Source organism: Leuciscus leuciscus (assembly GCF_965113295.1).
Source record: "Leuciscus leuciscus genome assembly, chromosome: 6".
NCBI classification, from domain to species: domain Eukaryota; kingdom Metazoa; phylum Chordata; class Actinopteri; order Cypriniformes; family Leuciscidae; genus Leuciscus; species Leuciscus leuciscus.
In genome coordinates, this window is record NC_138730.1 from 17,634,690 (window position 1) to 17,654,082 (window position 19,393).

At 42.1% G+C, this 19,393-nt stretch overlaps 1 protein-coding gene across 1 annotated transcript in view; it reads left to right on the forward strand.

The window, feature by feature from the left end:
• The first annotated feature begins 294 nt into the window (after positions 1-294).
• The window catches only part of ccdc39 (coiled-coil domain 39 molecular ruler complex subunit), a 35,946-nt gene continuing 16,847 nt past the window's right edge, over positions 295-19,393 (forward strand). Inside the window, exons 1-3 of the mRNA XM_082171757.1 lie at positions 295-477; positions 596-715; positions 823-969. Coding sequence (XP_082027883.1) covers positions 385-477; positions 596-715; positions 823-969 — 360 coding nt within the window. The 5' untranslated portion in view covers positions 295-384. The remainder of the gene's footprint in view (positions 478-595; positions 716-822; positions 970-19,393) is intronic.

Here is a 19,393-nt window from a genome sequence, read left to right on the forward strand (position 1 = left end):
TCCACCATTAAAAAAAAGAAAGAAAAAAGGTAACGTTAATTCCACCTTTTCTGACCTTTTTCCTCGCAACTGCGATTTCACAATTCTGAGGAAACAAAGTGAGAACTGTGAGATAAAAATGTACAATTATCTTTTCCTTGTTTTATTCCGTGGCGGAAACAAGCTTCCAAAACCTAACCTGAGATAAAAAAACACAAAAAACAAAACAAATTCAGTTCGCGATAGAGGAGCGTTTGGCGTCACCTGTAGGTTGAATGCGGCACATCTATAGTTAGCGTCGTTGCTATGAAACGAATCTAGTAAACACAACGATAAGCAACGGCGTTCGTAAACGTCTGGTAAATCTCGTCGAGCCGTTCCTGAACGTCTCTGAAACAGAGCAAAATGTCTAACGCTCTGTTGTTAGCAGAAGTTGGTTGGGACGCGGGGTTCGCCCTCCCTGTAGCAAATGCAGAGAATAAAGCATTACAGGAGGAGGTGAGTAAGAAGTCTATCTGCTAAATGACATGTATAAATAACTGATTTTAAGAGGTGTGTGAGTGTGTGTGTAACGTTACCTAAATTTCGTTTTCTTAATGTCTTCTTCTCTCTACAGCTTCAAGTGAAGCAAAAGGAGCAATTACATCTTGAGAACAAACTTGATAAACACAAAGATGTTATAAATGCTTTGACTGAACATCTCAAAAATTTAAACCAAGAGCTCTCTCACACTCAGGTATGAGATAATGGCAGTAGAGAAAGTTGATTCTTCCTGTATTTTCTGGTTTTGAACAGTAATGCTGAATGTGTAACGCTTGAGCGGGATTGTTCGCATGTGTTTAGGCTTTGTGCAAAGCCAGAGAGAAGGAGACTGAATCTGAGGAGCATTTCAGAGCGCTGGCGGAGAGAGAGACAGGCCGCTTGAAGCAGGAGATCACTGAGCTGGAGAATCAACTGAAAACACTGAATGAGAAGAAGAACGCACAAGAGGTTACAGCCGATCCACACCTCATCCATATTACATTATCTGTGCTTACGCATAAACAGTCTCAAAGCAACCATAAATAAAGAAACCATCATTCATTGGTGTCTAACAAACTACAGTTCAAAAGTCTGGGGTCATTAAAGGTGCTCTAAGCGATGTCACACGTTTTTTAGCCCAAACATTTTTTTGTCACATACAGCAAACATCTCCTCACCATCCGCTAGCTGCCTGTCCCCTGAACACACTGTAAAAAAAGTGCCCCAGACTCCACAAACAGCAAGAAAAACAAACTGGGCTAACCCGCACCATGAAACATAACAAACTGTTCCAGCCAATAACCGACAAGAAGGATTTGGGGGGTTAGTGCGCGGATGAGGAGGAGGGAGGGTCTAGCTAGCCTCCATTTTGTTTGACAATACTTTAAACGTCAACAAGAATCACTTAGAGCACCTTTAAGCTTTTTTAAAAACTAGTGCAAAATGCCCGTGCAAAATCAGTTTTTGTGTGTGTTTTTTAGTAATTGTTGGTTTGGTGTATTTGAGTGCTCATTGTTACAATTACACAGCAAAAGTTCAGTGACATTTTTATTTGTGCATGGTAGAAAGCAAATACTGATACTGACATAATGACATACAATAAATGTGGAAAATTGAACTACACAATTGAGGGAGCAGGCGACACAGTGAACTCTGAGAAAACACTACTTAAACTCCACTGCTTTCTTCGACCCTCTCTGTCTCTGGTCCTGGGCAGACAGAAAGACGTTCACGTCATTTATAGATAGATATAATATACAGAAGTAAACAGCGTAGGTGACTTACAGATTCAGTTAACATCCACAAATAAATAAGCGCGACGATTCAGGGAGCAGGCTACACAGTGAACTCAACAACTCGACGATTCAGAGAGCAGGCTACACAGTGAACTTGACGATTCAGGGAGCAGGCTACACAGTAAACTCGACGATTCAGGGAGCAGGCTACACAGTGAACTCGACGATTCAGAGAGCAGGCTACACAGTGAACTCGACGATTCAGAGAGCAGGCTACACAGTGAACTCGACGATTCAGAGAGCAGGCTACACAGTAAACTCGACGATTCAGGGAGCAGGCTACACAGTGAACTCGACGATTCAGAGAGCAGGCTACACAGTAAACTCGACGATTCAGGGAGCAGGCTACACAGTGAACTCGACGATTCAGGGAGCAGGCTACACAGTGAACTCGACGATTCAGGGAGCAGGCTACACAGTGAACTCGACGATTCAGGGAGCAGGCTACACAGTGAACTCAACAACTCGACGATTCAGGGAGCAGGCTACACAGTGAACTCGACGATTCAGGGAGCAGGCTACACAGTGAACTCGACGATTCAGGGAGCAGGCTACACAGTGAACTCGACGATTCAGGGAGCAGGCTACACAGTGAACTTGACGATTCAGGGAGCAGGCTACACAGTAAACTCGACGATTCAGGGAGCAGGCTACACAGTAAACTCGACGATTCAGGGAGCAGGCTACACAGTGAACTCGACGATTCAGGGAGCAGGCTACACAGTAAACTCGACGATTCAGGGAGCAGGCTACACAGTGAACTCGACGATTCAGGGAGCAGGCTACACAGTGAACTCGACGATTAAGGGAGCAGGCTACACAGTGAACTCGACGATTCAGGGAGCAGGCTACACAGTGAACTCGACGATTCAGGGAGCAGGCTACACAGTGAACTCGACGATTCAGGGAGCAGGCTACACAGTGAACTCGACGATTCAGGGAGCAGGCTACACAGTGAACTCGACGATTCAGGGAGCAGGCTACACAGTGAACTCGACGATTCAGGGAGCAGGATACACAGTGAACTCGACGATTAAGGGAGCAGGCTACACAGTGAACTCGACGATTCAGGGAGCAGGCTACACAGTGAACTTGACGATTCAGGGAGCAGGATACACAGTAAACTCGACGATTCAGGGAGCAGGCTACACAGTGAACTCGACGATTCAGGGAGCAGGCTACACAGTAAACTCGACGATTCAGGGAGCAGGCTACACAGTAAACTCGACGATTAAGGGAGCAGGCTACACAGTGAACTCGACGATTCAGGGAGCAGGCTACACAGTGAACTTGACGATTCAGGGAGCAGGCTACACAGTAAACTCGACGATTCAGGGAGCAGGCTACACAGTGAACTCGACGATTCAGGGAGCAGGATACACAGTGAACTCGACGATTCAGGGAGCAGGATACATAGTGAACTCCGAAAAAATGCTACGCTTGAGCAAACAGTTTGTGAATAGGTTACTACAAATGATGGCTGTGAATAAAATATAATATTCAGAAGTAAACAGTGAGGCTGACAGAGTGTTTATGTCATAATGTTTATTTTTAAACCACAACCTTCTTGTGGCTTCTTTGACCGATACAACCCTCTAATGTCAGAATGTTTATTTTTAAACCCCAATCTTCTAAGTGCTTTATGGAGCTTATAATATGACAAAATGATTTGAATTTGAATTGTGTAAATTTGAATTATTTGCAAGTGTAATCTAACTAAATTGAATTTTAGGTGGTAGTTTAAATAGTTCTGAATTTGATTTTTTTTAAACGAATATTGAACGTTTGAAATTTAACAAATTGAAATGTTTTTATGGCTGAATTTTATAGACATGTATTTTCAAACAGCTAGTTTTTTTTGTTCTGAATTCGTATAGTGCAAATATTCAGTTTTAAAAAATACAGATTCAAGTTTTCAAGATGAAGAAATTCGGAACTTCAAATTCAGTTTTCTAAAATTCAAGTTCAAAAATTCAAGTTCAAAAATTCAGATCTTACAGAAAGTAGGTCACAGGTCATCCACAGGGAAGAGTAAAGGATCTCAGATAAGTCGAACAGAGCATTTTGGCTGCACTGCAGTAGTTTTCTGCCGCAAACGCGGTGGTGGTTCAAGAGAATCCGTGTATCTTTCGTTCAGCCGTTTTTTTATTTAATATTAAGAGTAGAAAAATGAGAAAACAGCTTGAGTATTAGATTTCTTCTAATATTCTAGTAATAATAGTCCGCTGCAGCAGTTGCACGGAGCTTACAAAACGCGTGTATTGCAAATATAGGCTACATTTAATTTTCTCATCAAACAACTAGACCAGGGGTTCTCAAACTTTTTGAGTGTGTGGACCACTATTTGTAATCAAGAATTTTCGCGGACCACCTCATAATACACATAATAAAATATGTCTACACACAGTCCTACCTGAATTAATCTGCACCTCTAAATAGGCTTACTAGCACTAAAACTATAACTGGTCATCACATCACAGGCTTGTTAAAGGAAAGTTTACTGCACACAACGGCTGCCACATATTTTATTTATTTATTTAGGCTACTCAAGCGCCCAGGGCATAATCAGGTTCATTTGAACAACAGGCTTATTTCCATAGCAATGTAGTATGAAATCTATACAGTAATAAGAACACTGGAATATAGTCAACATTTCAAAACCTTTGGCGATTTTAGGGGATTATTATTATTAATCTTCAGAGTTTTACAAGTCCTCAAAAAGTTTGTCCACTTAACAGCACATCTGCAAAACATTTCAGAAACGCGAGATCAAGAAACTGACTGGAAATTAAATAATAACAGGCCTTATTCATTCCATTTATAAACATTTAGTTTCATATAAACTGCCTATGCCTAACTGTGCGTTCACACACCGGACGCGAATTAGCGCGTCAAATTCAAAAAGGGATTATGTGAAATTCGCGCCTGCCGCGTCTAGTGATACGCTTGACCACTTTGTATCAATTCGCGCGTCAAGAGCTAAATTGACGCGCGTAAAAACAAAAGTTTGAAGCGAAATTTCGTCCGTTGTGAACGCACCATTAAAGGCTATGCGTGTGATGTGATAATGAGAACATATTTGCCTCTGCCCTTTTCTCTTCAGAGAACCTGTTGCTATCCACCGAACCAATGTTGTGGTTCTAACGGCACTGAACTTGAATGTCACGGCCGAACCATAGACTGTAAAAAATGGGCCGAACGAACACCACTAGGCTATTTTAGTAATCACACAATAACTTGACAATTTAATTAAAATGTTATATCAATATAGGCCTACATATTCTTTTTACTTTTCTTTTTTTATGGGAATTTCCTGGTAAAATGAAGGTAAAAAAAAATATTATTTTATATTTTATTTAGCCTTTCCACGGACCACCTGCAGTACCCTCACGGACCACAGTTTGAGAATGGCTGAACTAGACTAACGAATGGCTCGGCACAGAGCCATAGAGAGAGAGAGTTGCGACACTCCCATAGACCGCCGTTGTAAATAATGGCGGCGCTTTTAACCGCCTACTTCCGGGATATGAAGATCGGAATAGTTCCAAACACTGACATTTGGGCGTTGGACACCATTCACTTACATTGCTGCGCGTCGAGTTGTTCCAGAGTTAAGTTGCTGAAATATCGACCTCTTTTGAATTGTCAACTGTCTATATTGTATCAGAGGCCCTTTGCGATGCTTATACTGGTCTTCATTTGTACATGCACAGCGTAATTATTTATATTTTATGTTGGTTGTTTCAACCAATTTTCAAGCACTGCCTGCTAGCTAACGTTAGTTAGCTAGCGCGACTTCGTCAGCTGTGACAGTAAGAGTTCGGTAATGAATCGCTACCACCTTTATAGCAACTTTTATTTAATTAAATTTGTTGGGATATACTAACTTTTCATTATGTTATTATTGTCTTGAGTGGAGCGGCTTGTGAGAACAATGCTGGACCTTTAGGATTGTTATGGCCATCACCAGTCCTGTCTGTTTCATGGATCACCTGCCCCTGGTTTTTGTTTTTCTTGTTCACACACACAAGCACACATTTTTGTTGTCTGTCATTGTTTAATAAAAAATATTTTACAATTGAAAACCTTCATTTGTATCAGCCATGCTTAAATTCGTTTTTAATCTGTTATAGTTTTGATAATGTGTATGGCCTTAATCTTAAAATAATATTCTTAGTCTTAACATGATCATGTTTCACGTTGTGGTCCTGGGGGTGGCCACTTTCATCAGAAGAAGTGAGCTAGCTTCTAAGCGAATTCTGAACGGACCGCCACGGCAGACCTCTTGCGTGATCACGAAGGTAGGCTAATGGCTGAATCAAAATTTATAAGCAAAATCACGGGAATCAATAGCCTAATACAGCCCAGTTGTGCTAAAATAAATATCATGAGACGTCCATCATCAGATGAATGATATGGAAAAGTTAAGTTAGAGCCGCTAAAGCCAGTGCTACTACCCATGCGAACATGAACACTAAGCTTTTCCCTCCAAAAATATAGCTTAAAACTTATCTCCAAATGCAAAACTGACATTAACAAAATGCAATAATGCAATAACAGCTGAAAAAGTACTTGGGTGTGTGTTTTATTTTATATTTACCGTTCAATAATGCAATCGCTGCTGTCTGTCCCATAGAAGAACATGACAGCCAGCGTACGTTTTGGAACTATTGGGGCTTACATGAACCACGTGACAGCCATAGCGGCGACATCAAAGAGTGTCGCAACTCTCTCTCTCTATGGCTCTGGCTCGGCACAACAGAAGAGCTTAGACAGGGCTTTCTCTCTGTGTAGACCAGCAGTTGGTCTGAATTTGCCTATTTTCTCGACTGTATAGGCTAAGTCACGTTTTATCATGACACACGCTGTGATTTATTCCAAAGTGACTCAGGCATATATAATGCATTTAACGTTAAATAATCTAAATGTTGACTTTCAAAAGTAGGCGCGCCAAGAAGGCTATTCTCTGTATTTTGGTTCATTTTTGGTGAGCGCCAGAAAGATCTAAAGAGACCGAGACGCATCATGTTGTTTTATTTATTTTTCAATGACATGATATTTTGTAGTCATTTTTAATGTACACAAATAAAAATATACATTTTACTGTTTCGGATAATGTCAAATTATCTGTATGACTAAATAACAGAGTATTAAGTTATTTCCCAGCAGTGGAACAAATCCAAGTGATGGCGCTCGCGCATCGCGCTCTCACACAACATAGTAGGCTATCAGTTCTGGCGTTGCTTCATATCGCAGACTGTTCATTATCAAAATGAAACACAGTCAACCAAACATATAAAAAGTTATTCTGCATAATTTAATTGGTCTGTTGTACAATATAAAGGGCAAGCTGTGCCGCACACAGTCCTACTCCAAACATTTCCCTTGCTGTAAAGACGCTGATTTAGCCTATACGTGTATTTTGGGACTCGACTGAAGTATGACGCCTTTTTATTTGTATTATAATATAATATATTAAAATACATAATCTTCTGAGTTTTATGATGTAGGCCTTGTGTGTTTTATTAAAATGTATTATAATTTACATCTCAAAAGGATGCGCTTTGTGCATTCTCTGACATTATATTTATTTATTTAATTAATATTGAGTATCAATTGATGTTAAACAAAACGGTGTGTTATTTTCTCTGGCAACTAAACTTTCAAAAAAAAAAAAAAAAAAAAAAATCCAAAGCAAAGCCATTGTGCGTTCTCTCCGCGCTCCGCAGCTTTTCCACACAGATAGAACTGGCCAGCTAAAAAAAATAGGCCAAAGAAGTAGACTAACGGCTAGTGTCCGGGAAATGCGAGGTACGTTCATATTTATAAATAAACATAACTGATTTTGTCTACACCTAAATACATTTCCTAATAATAACAGTGATTAAGCCCAAATGTGGGTGGGGGTAATGAACACAATATGTTTTTTTTGCTTATTTGTTTTTTTGCCCAAATGGTCTCCACTCTATGCATTTTGTAATAATACAGCAACATTTTTTAACTGACCGTATTTGCCAGAAAATAAGTCGCATGCACATGAGTGCAAGTCACACCGGATCATGTTGAGAGAGAAAGGCGTCATAATTATTTGTATTTTTTTTATATTAGCCTATTCAGCAATAGTGTAAAAGACCTGTAAATAAAATACAGCATTTACATGATAAACACTATTAACATGTAGGTTATGTGTTGCCTATTTTACTTTCCCTTATGACAAATGAATGCAAAAAACAACAAGAATGAAAAATAAGTATGTAGGCTATATAATAAAATAATATATAGGCTACAGACTATAAAAATAGCCTATATTGTGCCCTTTATAAACGCCAAGCCTAAACAAATTTATTTAAATCGAAACGGTCGCGCATCTCTCATTCAGTCAAAAGTTTTCATTGCAATGTAACATGTGGATGCTAACTATTAATATAAAGAAGGCTTCATACTTCAGTCGAGTCCCAAAATACACGTAGGCCTATAGGCTAAATCAGCGTCTTCACAGCAAGGGAAATGTTTGGAGTGGGACTGTGTGTGGCACAGCTTGCCCTTTATATTGTACAACAGACCAATTCAATTATGCAGAATAACTTTTTATATGTTTGGTTGACTGTGTCTCATTTTGATAATGAACAGTCTGCGATATGAAGCAACGCCAGAACTGATACTATGCTGTGTGAGAGCGCGATGCGCGAGCGCCATCTCTTGTATTTGTTCCACTGCTGGGAAATAACTTAATACTCTTGTTATTTAGTCATACAGATAATATGACATCATCCGAAACAGTAAAATTTATATTTTTATTTGTGTACATTCAAAATGACTACAAAATATCATGCCATTGAAAAATAAATAAAACAACATGATGCGCTGCTTTAGCGCGTCTCGGTCTCTTTAGATCTTTCTGGCGCTCACCAAAAATGAACCAAAATACAGAGAATAGCCTTCTTGGCGCGCCTACTTTTGAAAGTCAACATTTAGATTATTTAACGTTAAATGCATTATATATGCCTGAGTCACTTTGGAATAAATCAGAGCGTGTTTCATGATAAAACGTGACTTAGCCTATACAGTCGAGAAAATAGGCAAATTCAGACCAACTGCTGGTCTACACAGAGAGAAAGCCCTGTCTAAGCTCTTCTGTTGTGCCGAGCCATTCGTTAGTCTAGTTGTTTGATGTGAAAATTAAATGTAGCCTATAGTTGCAATACACGCGTTTTGTAAGCTCCGTGCAACTGCTGCAGCGGACTATTATTACTAGAATATTAGAAGAAATCTAATACTCAAGCTGTTTTCTCATTTTTCTACTCTTAATATTAAATAAAAAAACGACTGAACGAAAGATACACGGATTCTCTTGAACCACCACCGCGTTTGCGGCAGAAAACTACTGCAGTGCAGCCAAAATGCTCTGTTCGACTTATCTGAGATCCTTTACTCTTCCCTGTGGATGACCTGTGACCTACTTTCTGTAAGATCTGAATTTTTTAACTTGAATTTTTGAACTTGAATTTTAGAAAACTGAATTTGAAGTTCCGAATTTCTTCATCTTGAAAACTTGAATCTGTATTTTTTAAAACTGAATATTTGCACTATACGAATTCAGAACAAAAAAAACTAGCTGTTTGAAAATACATGTCTATAAAATTCAGCCATAAAAACATTTCAATTTGTTAAATTTCAAACGTTCAATATTCGTTTAAAAAAAATCAAATTCAGAACTATTTAAACTACCACCTAAAATTCAATTTAGTTAGATTACACTTGCAAATAATTCAAATTTACACAATTCAAATTCAAATCATTTTGTCATATTATAAGCTCCATAGTGCTTCTGCTATCGATATATTTAACGATATCTTTTGCATTTCTAATCCAGACAACGTCAAACTTGGCACTGCACTTACTCATGCCCGTAGCGAGACATCTGTCAAGTTTGAAATCCATCGGACTAACGGTTCGAGAGATATGCGAATAACACACACACACACACACACACACACACACACACACACACACACACACACACACACACACACACACACACACACACACACAGACAGAAAGACGTTCCTGTGATTTATAGATAGATATAATATACAGAAGTAAACAGCGTAGGTGACTTACAGATTCAGTTAACATCCACAAATGAATAAGCGCGACGATTCAGGGAGCAGGCTACACAGTGAACTCGACGATTCAGGGAGCAGGCTACACAGTGAACTCGACGATTCAGGGAGCAGGCTACACAGTGAACTCGACGATTCAGGGAGCAGGCTACACAGTGAACTCTGAAAAAATGCTATGTTTCTTAGATAGACTAGTGCAAAATGCCCGTGCAAAATCAGTTTTTGTGAGCTGATCGCCGTCAAAAAAGTTCAGGAGATATTTCTTAGCGATGGCTGATTTCAACAGTTTCAATATGATAAAAAATAACTTTTATATTGATTCAATGGATTAATTGCATTTTGAAAAAAAAGTGTCATGAATTTATTGCATTTTTGGGGGGAAATAATCAGTTTTTATAATAGATCTTTGAAAATCAAAATCTGGATTTGAATTTTTTATGTTATTATAACCTAAAGATGCTATGTGAAAGTTTGAAACAGAAAATAGTGGTTTTCATCTTGCCACTTTCTTGGTAAAGAAAACACATTTTTACTCAAATTAATCAAAATGGATTTATCACGTTTTGGAACCAAACTATAATATTCAGAAGTAAACAGTGTAGCTGACAGAGTGTTTATGTCAGAATGTTTATTTTTAAACCACAATCTTCTTGGGGCTTCTTTGACCGATACAACAATCTTAACGTCAGAATGTTTATTTTTAAACCACAACCTTCTAAGTGCTTCTTTTACCGATATATTGACCGATATCTTTTGCATTTCTAATCCAAACAACGCCAAACTTGGCGCTGCACTTACTCATGCCCGTAGCGAGACACCTGTCAAGTTTGAAATCCATCAGACTAACGGTTCGAGAGATATGCGAATAACAGACAGACAGACAGACAGACAAACAGACAGACGTTTCTGTAATTTATAGATAGATAAAGTAATACTGATATCCAGCAAGCACCATTAAATTTATCAAAAGTGACACATTTATAATGTTACAAAAGATTTATATTTCAAACTAGATGTACCGCATGGCGGTACAAAATATGACCGCCGCTCAGGCCTGCACTGGCTTTCCACAAAAATAAATGACGTGGAGCAATTTGGCTGTATTGCGTGTTTATGTATAGCTAAAAAAAAGTAGTAGTATGTGCATGTCTGTGTGTGTGTGTGTGTGTGTGTGTGTGTGTGTGTGTGTGTGTGTGTGTGTGTGTATGTGTGTGTGTTTGTGTATGTGTGTGTCTGTGTGTGTGTGTGTGTCTGTGTGTGTATGTATGCGTGCGTACATGTGTGTGCGCGTGTGTGTTTGTGTGTGTGTGTCTGTGCATGTGGATTTGTATGTGTGTGTATGGGTGTGTGTCTGTGTCTGTGCGTGTGGATGTCAGTGTGTGTGCATGCTTGCGTTTGTTTGTATTCCTGCATGTGTGTGTGTGACAGTATCATCCTAAACCAGCAACCCTTCGCTCAACACCACCATCTACAGGCCGATGAGTGTACAGTCACTAAATGTGCACATAAATTAATTTATTTTATACCCCCCCCATGGATGAAATTCTACGAAACTTAGCATACCCCCAGAGGATGTCAAGTTAATCATACACATGAAATATGGTGCAGTTCTGAACATCTCAACTGAAGATAGGGGCGATTAAAGCAGAATAATATTGCATTTTCATTTTTTATGGGAGGGGCGCAAATCCCAAATGAGTGATTATGGGCTAGGTTGATGTGGGCCCTTAAGACCAACATACCATACAAATTTCTTCATCCTCGGTGCCACGGTTCAGGTAGTTATTTAGGAAAAACTGCATTTTTGGGGTTTGGGGGGGCCCAGCGCGGGGGGGGGGAGTGGCCCCCGGGGACCAAACGAAATTTTTCCGTAAAAGTCTAGTGGGGCTACATGCCCACCAAATTTCATGTTCCCCGGTGTTTCGGTGTCCCTGGTATCGTTGACGAAAAATTCAGTAGATGACGAAAAAAAAACGAAAAAAAAACTTTGACAATCCCTATATGACTGCTTTCGCTAGCTACGCTAGCGGCGGTCATAATAAATTATGTTCTTTTGAGCTTTCTGTTCATCAAACATCCAGAAAAAAGTATCACTGTTTCCACTAAAATATTAAAGGTAGGGTAGGCAATTTTCAAAGAGGCTAGCAATAGCGAGCTAGCTTTGAATCAGAATCAGAATCAGAAAGAGCTTTATTGCCAAGTGTGCTTGCACCCACAAGGAATTTTTTTTGGTACTGAAGCTTCCAGTGCACATATACAAATACAAATACAACAAGAAACATAGTAATACAAATTCTAAGAATAAAATATATTAAAAAAAATAAAAAATAGTATAAAAAGTAAAAAAAAGGGGTCACAGTTGGGTTTAGTCTGAATAAACATTTACAGATTATGAACATATTTACAGTATTTTGAGTAGTATGAATAATATAAATATAAATATCACCTGAGTTAGAGAATATTACACTAGACAGTGGGAGTCTAGTGCATGTTACAGATTATGAACATATTTACAGTATTTTGAGTAGTATGAATAATATAAATATAAATATCACCTGAGTTAGAGAATATTGCACTAGACAGTGGGAGTATTGCACTTACAGGCATATGCCTTGGGGGGCATGTTAAGTGTTCAGAAGGGAAATGGCCTGTGGAAAGAAACTGTTCCTGTGCCTGGATGTTCTTGTGGCCAGTGATCTGTGTCGCCGTCCTGACGGTAACAGTTCAAACAGGGGGTGTCCAGGGTGAGTGGAGTCTGTGATGATTTTACCTGCTCTCTTCCTCACTCTGGAAGAGTACAGGTCCTGGAGGGTTGGCAAGGGGGCACCAATAATCCTCTCTGCAGTCCGGACTGTCCGTTGTAGTCTCCTGATGTCCGATTTGGTAGCTGAACCAAACCAGACAGTGATGGAAGTGCTTAAAACAGACTCAATGACGGCTGAGTAGAACTGGATCAGCAGCTCCTGTGGCAGATTGAACTTCTTCAGCTGGCGAAGGAAGTACAGTCTCTGCTGGGCCTTTTTCACGTCATTGTGATTTGCCCACTTCAGGTCCTGAGAGATGGTAGAGCCCAGGAACCTGAATGACTCCACTGCTTCCACAGTGCTGTTCATGATGGTGAGAGGGGGGAGTGCTGGGGATTTTCTCCTGAAATCCACAATCATCTCCACTGTTTTGAGCGTGTTCAGCTCAAGGTTGTTATAGCTGCACCAGCCAGCCAGCTGTTCAACCCCCAGTCTGTAAGCAGACTCGTCACCATTTTGGACGAGACCGATGACGGTGGTGTCGTCTGCAAATTTCAGGAGAAGCTAGCATAAGATCCCACCCTCCCTTCAGAGCGTCTCCAAAAGCCACGCCTCCTTCAAAACACATGAACGCTTACAGCAGGGAGCAAACAAAAGCGGTGTGAGAGACAGACGGCGTTAAACTACCTCATGTCTCAAAACACATAACATTATAGAGCTGGTAAGTCCCGCCCCTTCCGCTAACCCCACTGGACCTCTAGGTTGAAAAATTGTCAATGCAAGTGAATGGGAGAAAATAATTATTTTCTGGTCCCTTTTGAATTGTGCCATGAATGTGAACATATGTTGTCTGTGAATTTTTTATATAATTTTTCGTGTAAAGAATGCTACAATTTAGCGGGTAGAAGTTTGATACGGTTAGACTTTGTGTGAGAGCACTTTGTGGACTACAACTCTTCGCTGCTTTCGACGCGTTTGAAACGTCACCACCACTCGCACACGGACACTAGCTCACGGATCCCGCTAAACATGGCTGTGTCTTTGGTGCACTTCACCGCCTTCTTTCAGGGAGAGGACAAAATCGTTGAGGTTGGCGAAAACCACGGGTAAGTCAACTTTATGGGGTGACGTCACATAGGCGACATGTAGTCTTTCTCATTATGTCTTTTCCACAACTGCTAGCCGAAGAATCATACCATATACTGTCAAACTCGTAACATGAAAAATTATATAAAAAATTCACAGACAACATTATGTTCACATTCATGGCACAATTCAAACGGGACCAGAAAATAATTATTTTCTCCCATTCACTTGCATTGACGATTTTTCAACCTAGAGGTCCACTTGGGGTTTTACGGATGGGCGGGACTTACCAGCTCTATAGGCCGGGAGCCAGGTCCACTCCTCAGGATGTTTTTTGCTACCTTTTTTTCACTATTATTTCCTATTATCTTATACCTTGGGCCATCACAAGTTGATAACGACCACCCCCAACTCGGCACCGTTTGGTCTCAGGGTCCAAAAAACACCCTTTTTGGGAAAAGCTTTTGGCAGAATGATGTAATTGTGAATATTAAGGTACTGCAGCTACATACATTGCCATATAACCCTAAAATTTTGCATGGTGTATCCTGACACATAGGGGGAACTAGCAGAAAAAGATTCCGGGGATTGCTGCCTTTTTGCTGTCAAATATCCCCCTTAACATACCCCAAAAGACAAAAAAATGTCTATCTGCCTGACAAATTGTCATCAAAAGTGATCATTTTCAAGCATTTTATTATATATGCCTCAAATGTACATGAAAAACTTCCCAGGTTTATAAGCTTCAATTTAAGTACAAGATGACCTTTTTATCTAGAGGATTATAGCTGGTATAACCAAAGTTCTCCACTGTACCTCAAATCGGAGAAAACAGAACTTTCAAGCATAACCATTCCATATTGGATTAAGCATATTTTATGCATATGAACAATGTCTTAAACAAGAGTTGAGACTTGACTTATGTACTGCTATACTATATGAAGTGAATTGCATGAAAAGTGAGTAATGTTATGCCCCTAGGTCAGGGCTATTCAATTAGCTTCATTTGAGGGCCGGATTATTAAATCGGAATGTTGAGGAGGGCCGGTGGGTTTAGCTTATTTATTGAAACATTATTTATTACTTATTGAAACATAACAGTATCAATAAATAAGCTAAAGTAAACCTAAAAAAGTATTGTATTTACTTGGAAATGTGGTATCCAACAGTATGCAGATTTATGAGTCTTTAATAAATAACTTATTGACAGCTATGTATAAAAATATGAATTATACAAGATCATAGCTATTGGTAAGAATTATTTTATTTATAATTATTAAGGCTTAAATGAAAATATTCTGACAGTGAGACTTGATAACCACAGGTAAAACCATGCATGGCTACTCACTCACTACCACTGTATAACAAAATGCCCTAAACACAGGTAAAAACTATACACAAAATGAATTGTATATTCCTCTACCCACCTAATTAATCTACTGCAATATAAATGACTATAAGATAGTATTCAGTGTAAATATTCCACATTTCTGCCCAAACCATAGTAAATTACTACAGTACATTCATGGTAAATGTTTGTAAAGCTGGTGATTAGGGGATTTAAAGTCTTCTAACTTCGTTCATGGCACAATGTTTCTGTTGTTTACCTCATCAGTCGTGTTGGGTTAAAACTAGTTAAATCATCGAGTGATTTGTGGTCTGTAACAGAGGTGTGTAGAATTGAACAACTTCTCACTGGATGTCGAAATGCTTTTTAATAATAGTGTCCAGAACCTGGAGTAAACACAACTCCTTTAAGCTTGCGTTCCGTTATCCCCTTGGCGGTGCTGCGCAGTTCAAAGTAAACTAAACTGCAAGTTGAACTGAAACTAAACTGAAAACAGTGCTATTTGTTCTATATTTGTTGTTACTGAACGAGAAACAGCTTCAGATGATTCAGTGACAGAGCGGTCCGAACGAATCTGAATCGTTTCAGACCATTATGCAAGCGCATTTGGCCAATTCATGGAAAGGAAATAATTGAACCAAAGATCGAACAAAAGATTCGCACCATTCACAAATGATTGGTATCGCTGGTTCAGTCGACAGAAATACGGGACACACATAATAACTGCTGAAATATTCAGACTGAAAACGTTTCTCAGGTTAGTAGGAGCGCTCATGGTACGCACAGTGCGTATAGACGTACAGCTGCATATCTACGGCCACTCGCATATCTAACCAAATGTAGCCACACCGCCAGGAAAAGAGGCGGAGGGAGGTTGGGGTGCCTTTGGGCCAGATGGAGATGATTGAATTGAATAGTCCTGCCCTAGGTGGACTGGGGTGGGTGCAACATAGGGTACATTCACACAAAATCAATTAACCAAATGTGAGATTTATTAAAGTCCACAAAGTCCTCGCAACACAAGGAATAAAGATGACCCTAGTGTGCAGTCTGTTATCAAAAAGCCAACCTTCAATAGAGTAAACGTTAGTAACCTTCTGTACAGGTAAACATTCTTTACAGTCAAATGGCGAAACGTCTCGGTTACATATGGTAACCCTCGTTCCCTGAGGGAGGGAACGGAGACGTACGTTGTGACCGACTGATAGGAATCTCGCTAGAGAGGCCAATCTACTTCGAGTAAAACTAAAACGAGCCAATACACATTGGCATGCAGTCATTTGCATCAGCTGTAAAGCCTCGCAGTGCAGGTATATAATGACCTTCCTTTGGTAGGAATCTCTATCAAAGCGCCACAGCTGCTGCACCCCATCCAGCGCCCGGTGTAAGCCTGTACCCCTTCTTGCCTGGACGGACGATAGGAAAGGGCTTCCACAGAGCGTATCTGTCACTGTTGTTCCGTGATAACCCATACAGTGAGATTATTGGATAACACTGGGAAAGCGTGCCCTTTCTATGGAAGGGGAGCGCTGTGGAAGCCACTTTCTTCGAGGGAGTTATGTGGAAAAATACATATGGACTAGCCCGAAGGTTGTACTGCATATGAATATTGGGTAACTTAGCCCAAGGGAAAGAAACGGGGCTTCGATTAGGAGCAGCCGTGGAAGTGTACACATATGGAATCCCCGTAGGGTCACACATATGGAACCCAGCCTAACACCTGATCTCTGAAGGGAGTGGTAGAAACCTTGGGCACATAGCCAGGCCGGGGTCTCAGTACAACATGGTTGTCATCCGGCCCGAACTCTAGGCACGATTCGTCGACCGAAAATGCTTGCAGGCCCCCTACCCTCTTGATAGAGGCCAATGCAATCAGCAGCAAAGTCTTCAAAGAGAGAAGCTTTAAGTCTGCTGACTGCAAAGGGAGCATCCTGAAGAGCTTGAAGCACCAGGGGGACGAGGAGGGTTTAACCGTCTCGCCCCCCTAAGGAACCTGACGACCAGGTCGTGCTTTCCAACTGATTTGCCATCTATGTGGTTGTGATAATCTGAAATAGCGGCAGCATGTACTTTGAGGGTGGAGGGAGACAGTCTTCGCTCCAACCCTTGCTGCAAGAAGGAAAGCACAGACCCTATCGAACATCTTCGGGGGTCCTCTCGGCGAGAAGAAAACCACTCGACAAACAGGTTCCACTTCAAGGTACACGTCTCGTGGACGGCAGTTTCCAGAGGTCCAGACGCGGGTGTCATAGGGTCCCCCGTCTCTGAGTCAGAAGGTCCTTCCTCAGAGGAATGGGCCAGGGAGGGACTGTCACGAGGAGCACGAGTTCTGGGAACCTGGTCTGGGTGGGCCAATAGGGGGCCACCAGAAGGACCTGCTCCTCGTCCTCCCTGACTTTGCACAGGGTCTGTGCAAGTAGGCTCACTGGGGGGAACGCATATTTGTGGAGGCCCCGGGGCCAGCTGTGTGCCAGTGCATCCGTGCAGAGTGTTCCCTCAGTCAGGGAGTAAAACAGCTGGCAGTGGGATGTCTCTGAGGAGGCAAACAGGTCTACCTGAGCCTCCCCGAACTCTCTCCAGATCAGCCGATCAGTGGCTCGTCGGCCACACGGTTCAGCACACCGGGGACATACATGGCTCGAAGTGACCTCAGATGCTTCTGAATCCAAAGGAGGAGATGGCGGGCGAGTTGTGACATGCGACGGGAGTGTAGACCACCTTGTCGGTTGATGTACGCAACAGTTGCAGTGTTGTCCGTACGGACCAGCACGTCTCTGCCCTGTAGCGGCCTCTTTAAGCGGCTCAGAGCGAGACATACTGCTAGCAACTCGAGGCAGTTGATGTGCCAATGCAGTCGAGGGCCCGTCCACACCCCTGACACTGCATGCCCGTTGTACGTGGCACCCCAGCCGGTGGCAGAGGCGTCTGTGAACACCACAGCATGCCTGGACACCTGTTCCAAGGGGACTCCTGCCCGCAGGAACGAGGGGTCTGACCATGGGCTGAAGGTCTGGCGGCACACCGGTGTGATTGTCACCCGTTGAATGCCGTGATGCCACGCCCATCTCGGGACTCGGCCATGAAGCCAGTGCTGAAGCGTTCTCATATGGAGCACCCCCGGCTGAGTTACCGCTGCTGCCGCTGCCATATGCCCCAGGAGCCTCTGAAAGAATTTCAGTGGGACCGCCATCCTGCCTTTGAAGGTGTTCAAGCAGTTCAGCGCCGACTGAGTGCGTTGCTCTGTGGGGCGCGCTGTCTGATCGACCGAATCCAACTCCATACCGAGAAAAGAGATCCTCTGCATGGGGGCGAGTTTGCTCTTCTCCCAGTTGACCGGAAGACCCAACTGGCTGAGGTGCCTGAGCATGAGGTCCCTGTGTTCACATAACTGATCTCGAGAGTGTGCTAATATGAGCCAGTCGTCGAAATAGTTGAGGATGCGCACGCCCTGTTCTCTCATGGGAACAAGGGCCCCCTCCATGACTTTTCAGAAGACACGGGGAGACAGGGACAGCCCGAAGGGAAGGACCTTGTACTGATATGCTCTACCCTTGAACGCAAAGCGCAGAAATGGCCTGTGTTGAGGAAGAATCAAGACATGAAAGTACGCGTCCTTCAGGTCGATCGCTGGAAACCAATCTTGAGGACGGATGCATTTGAAAATGCATTTCTGCGTGAGCATCTTGAACCCACCACCTTTCTTGGGTACAATGAAGTAGGGACTGTAGTGCCCTGACCTCATATTGGCTGGAGGGACCGGCTCTATCGCATCCTTCGCCAGTAGGACTGCGATCTCCGCTCGCAAGACATGGGCATCGGCTGCTCTCACTGTAGTGGAGTGGATGGCCTGATCCATCTCGGGGGGGCACGAAGTTCCTGGAGAACTTGTGGGTCGTGACCACCCTCGTGCAGTTCCTTCAGTGCCTTGGCCTGATGGACCTGCAGCAACGCCATGGCGTGCACGGCAGAGGCGGCTTCCCCACACGTAAGCCTTGCCGGTTAGGTCCGACGAGTACTTACAGGCCCGGGAAGGGAGACACGGTTCTCCGCGCCAAGTGGAGTTAGGTCACAGCTGCATATCAAACAGCCTGCTCCACTGGCAGGATACGCATGTATCCCTTATCCGCCCGCCATCAAGAGTGGTGAGGGAGGAGGAGCCATCGGAACGGTTTCTGGCAGTAAAAGGTGCGATCCCAGGTAACGAGCGCATTCACAGAAACACACAGATAGAATGTCATCTTTATAAAGACGAGTTCTATCTGTGTAAGCTGTTTTAGGGACTGCTCTCGTTAGTGC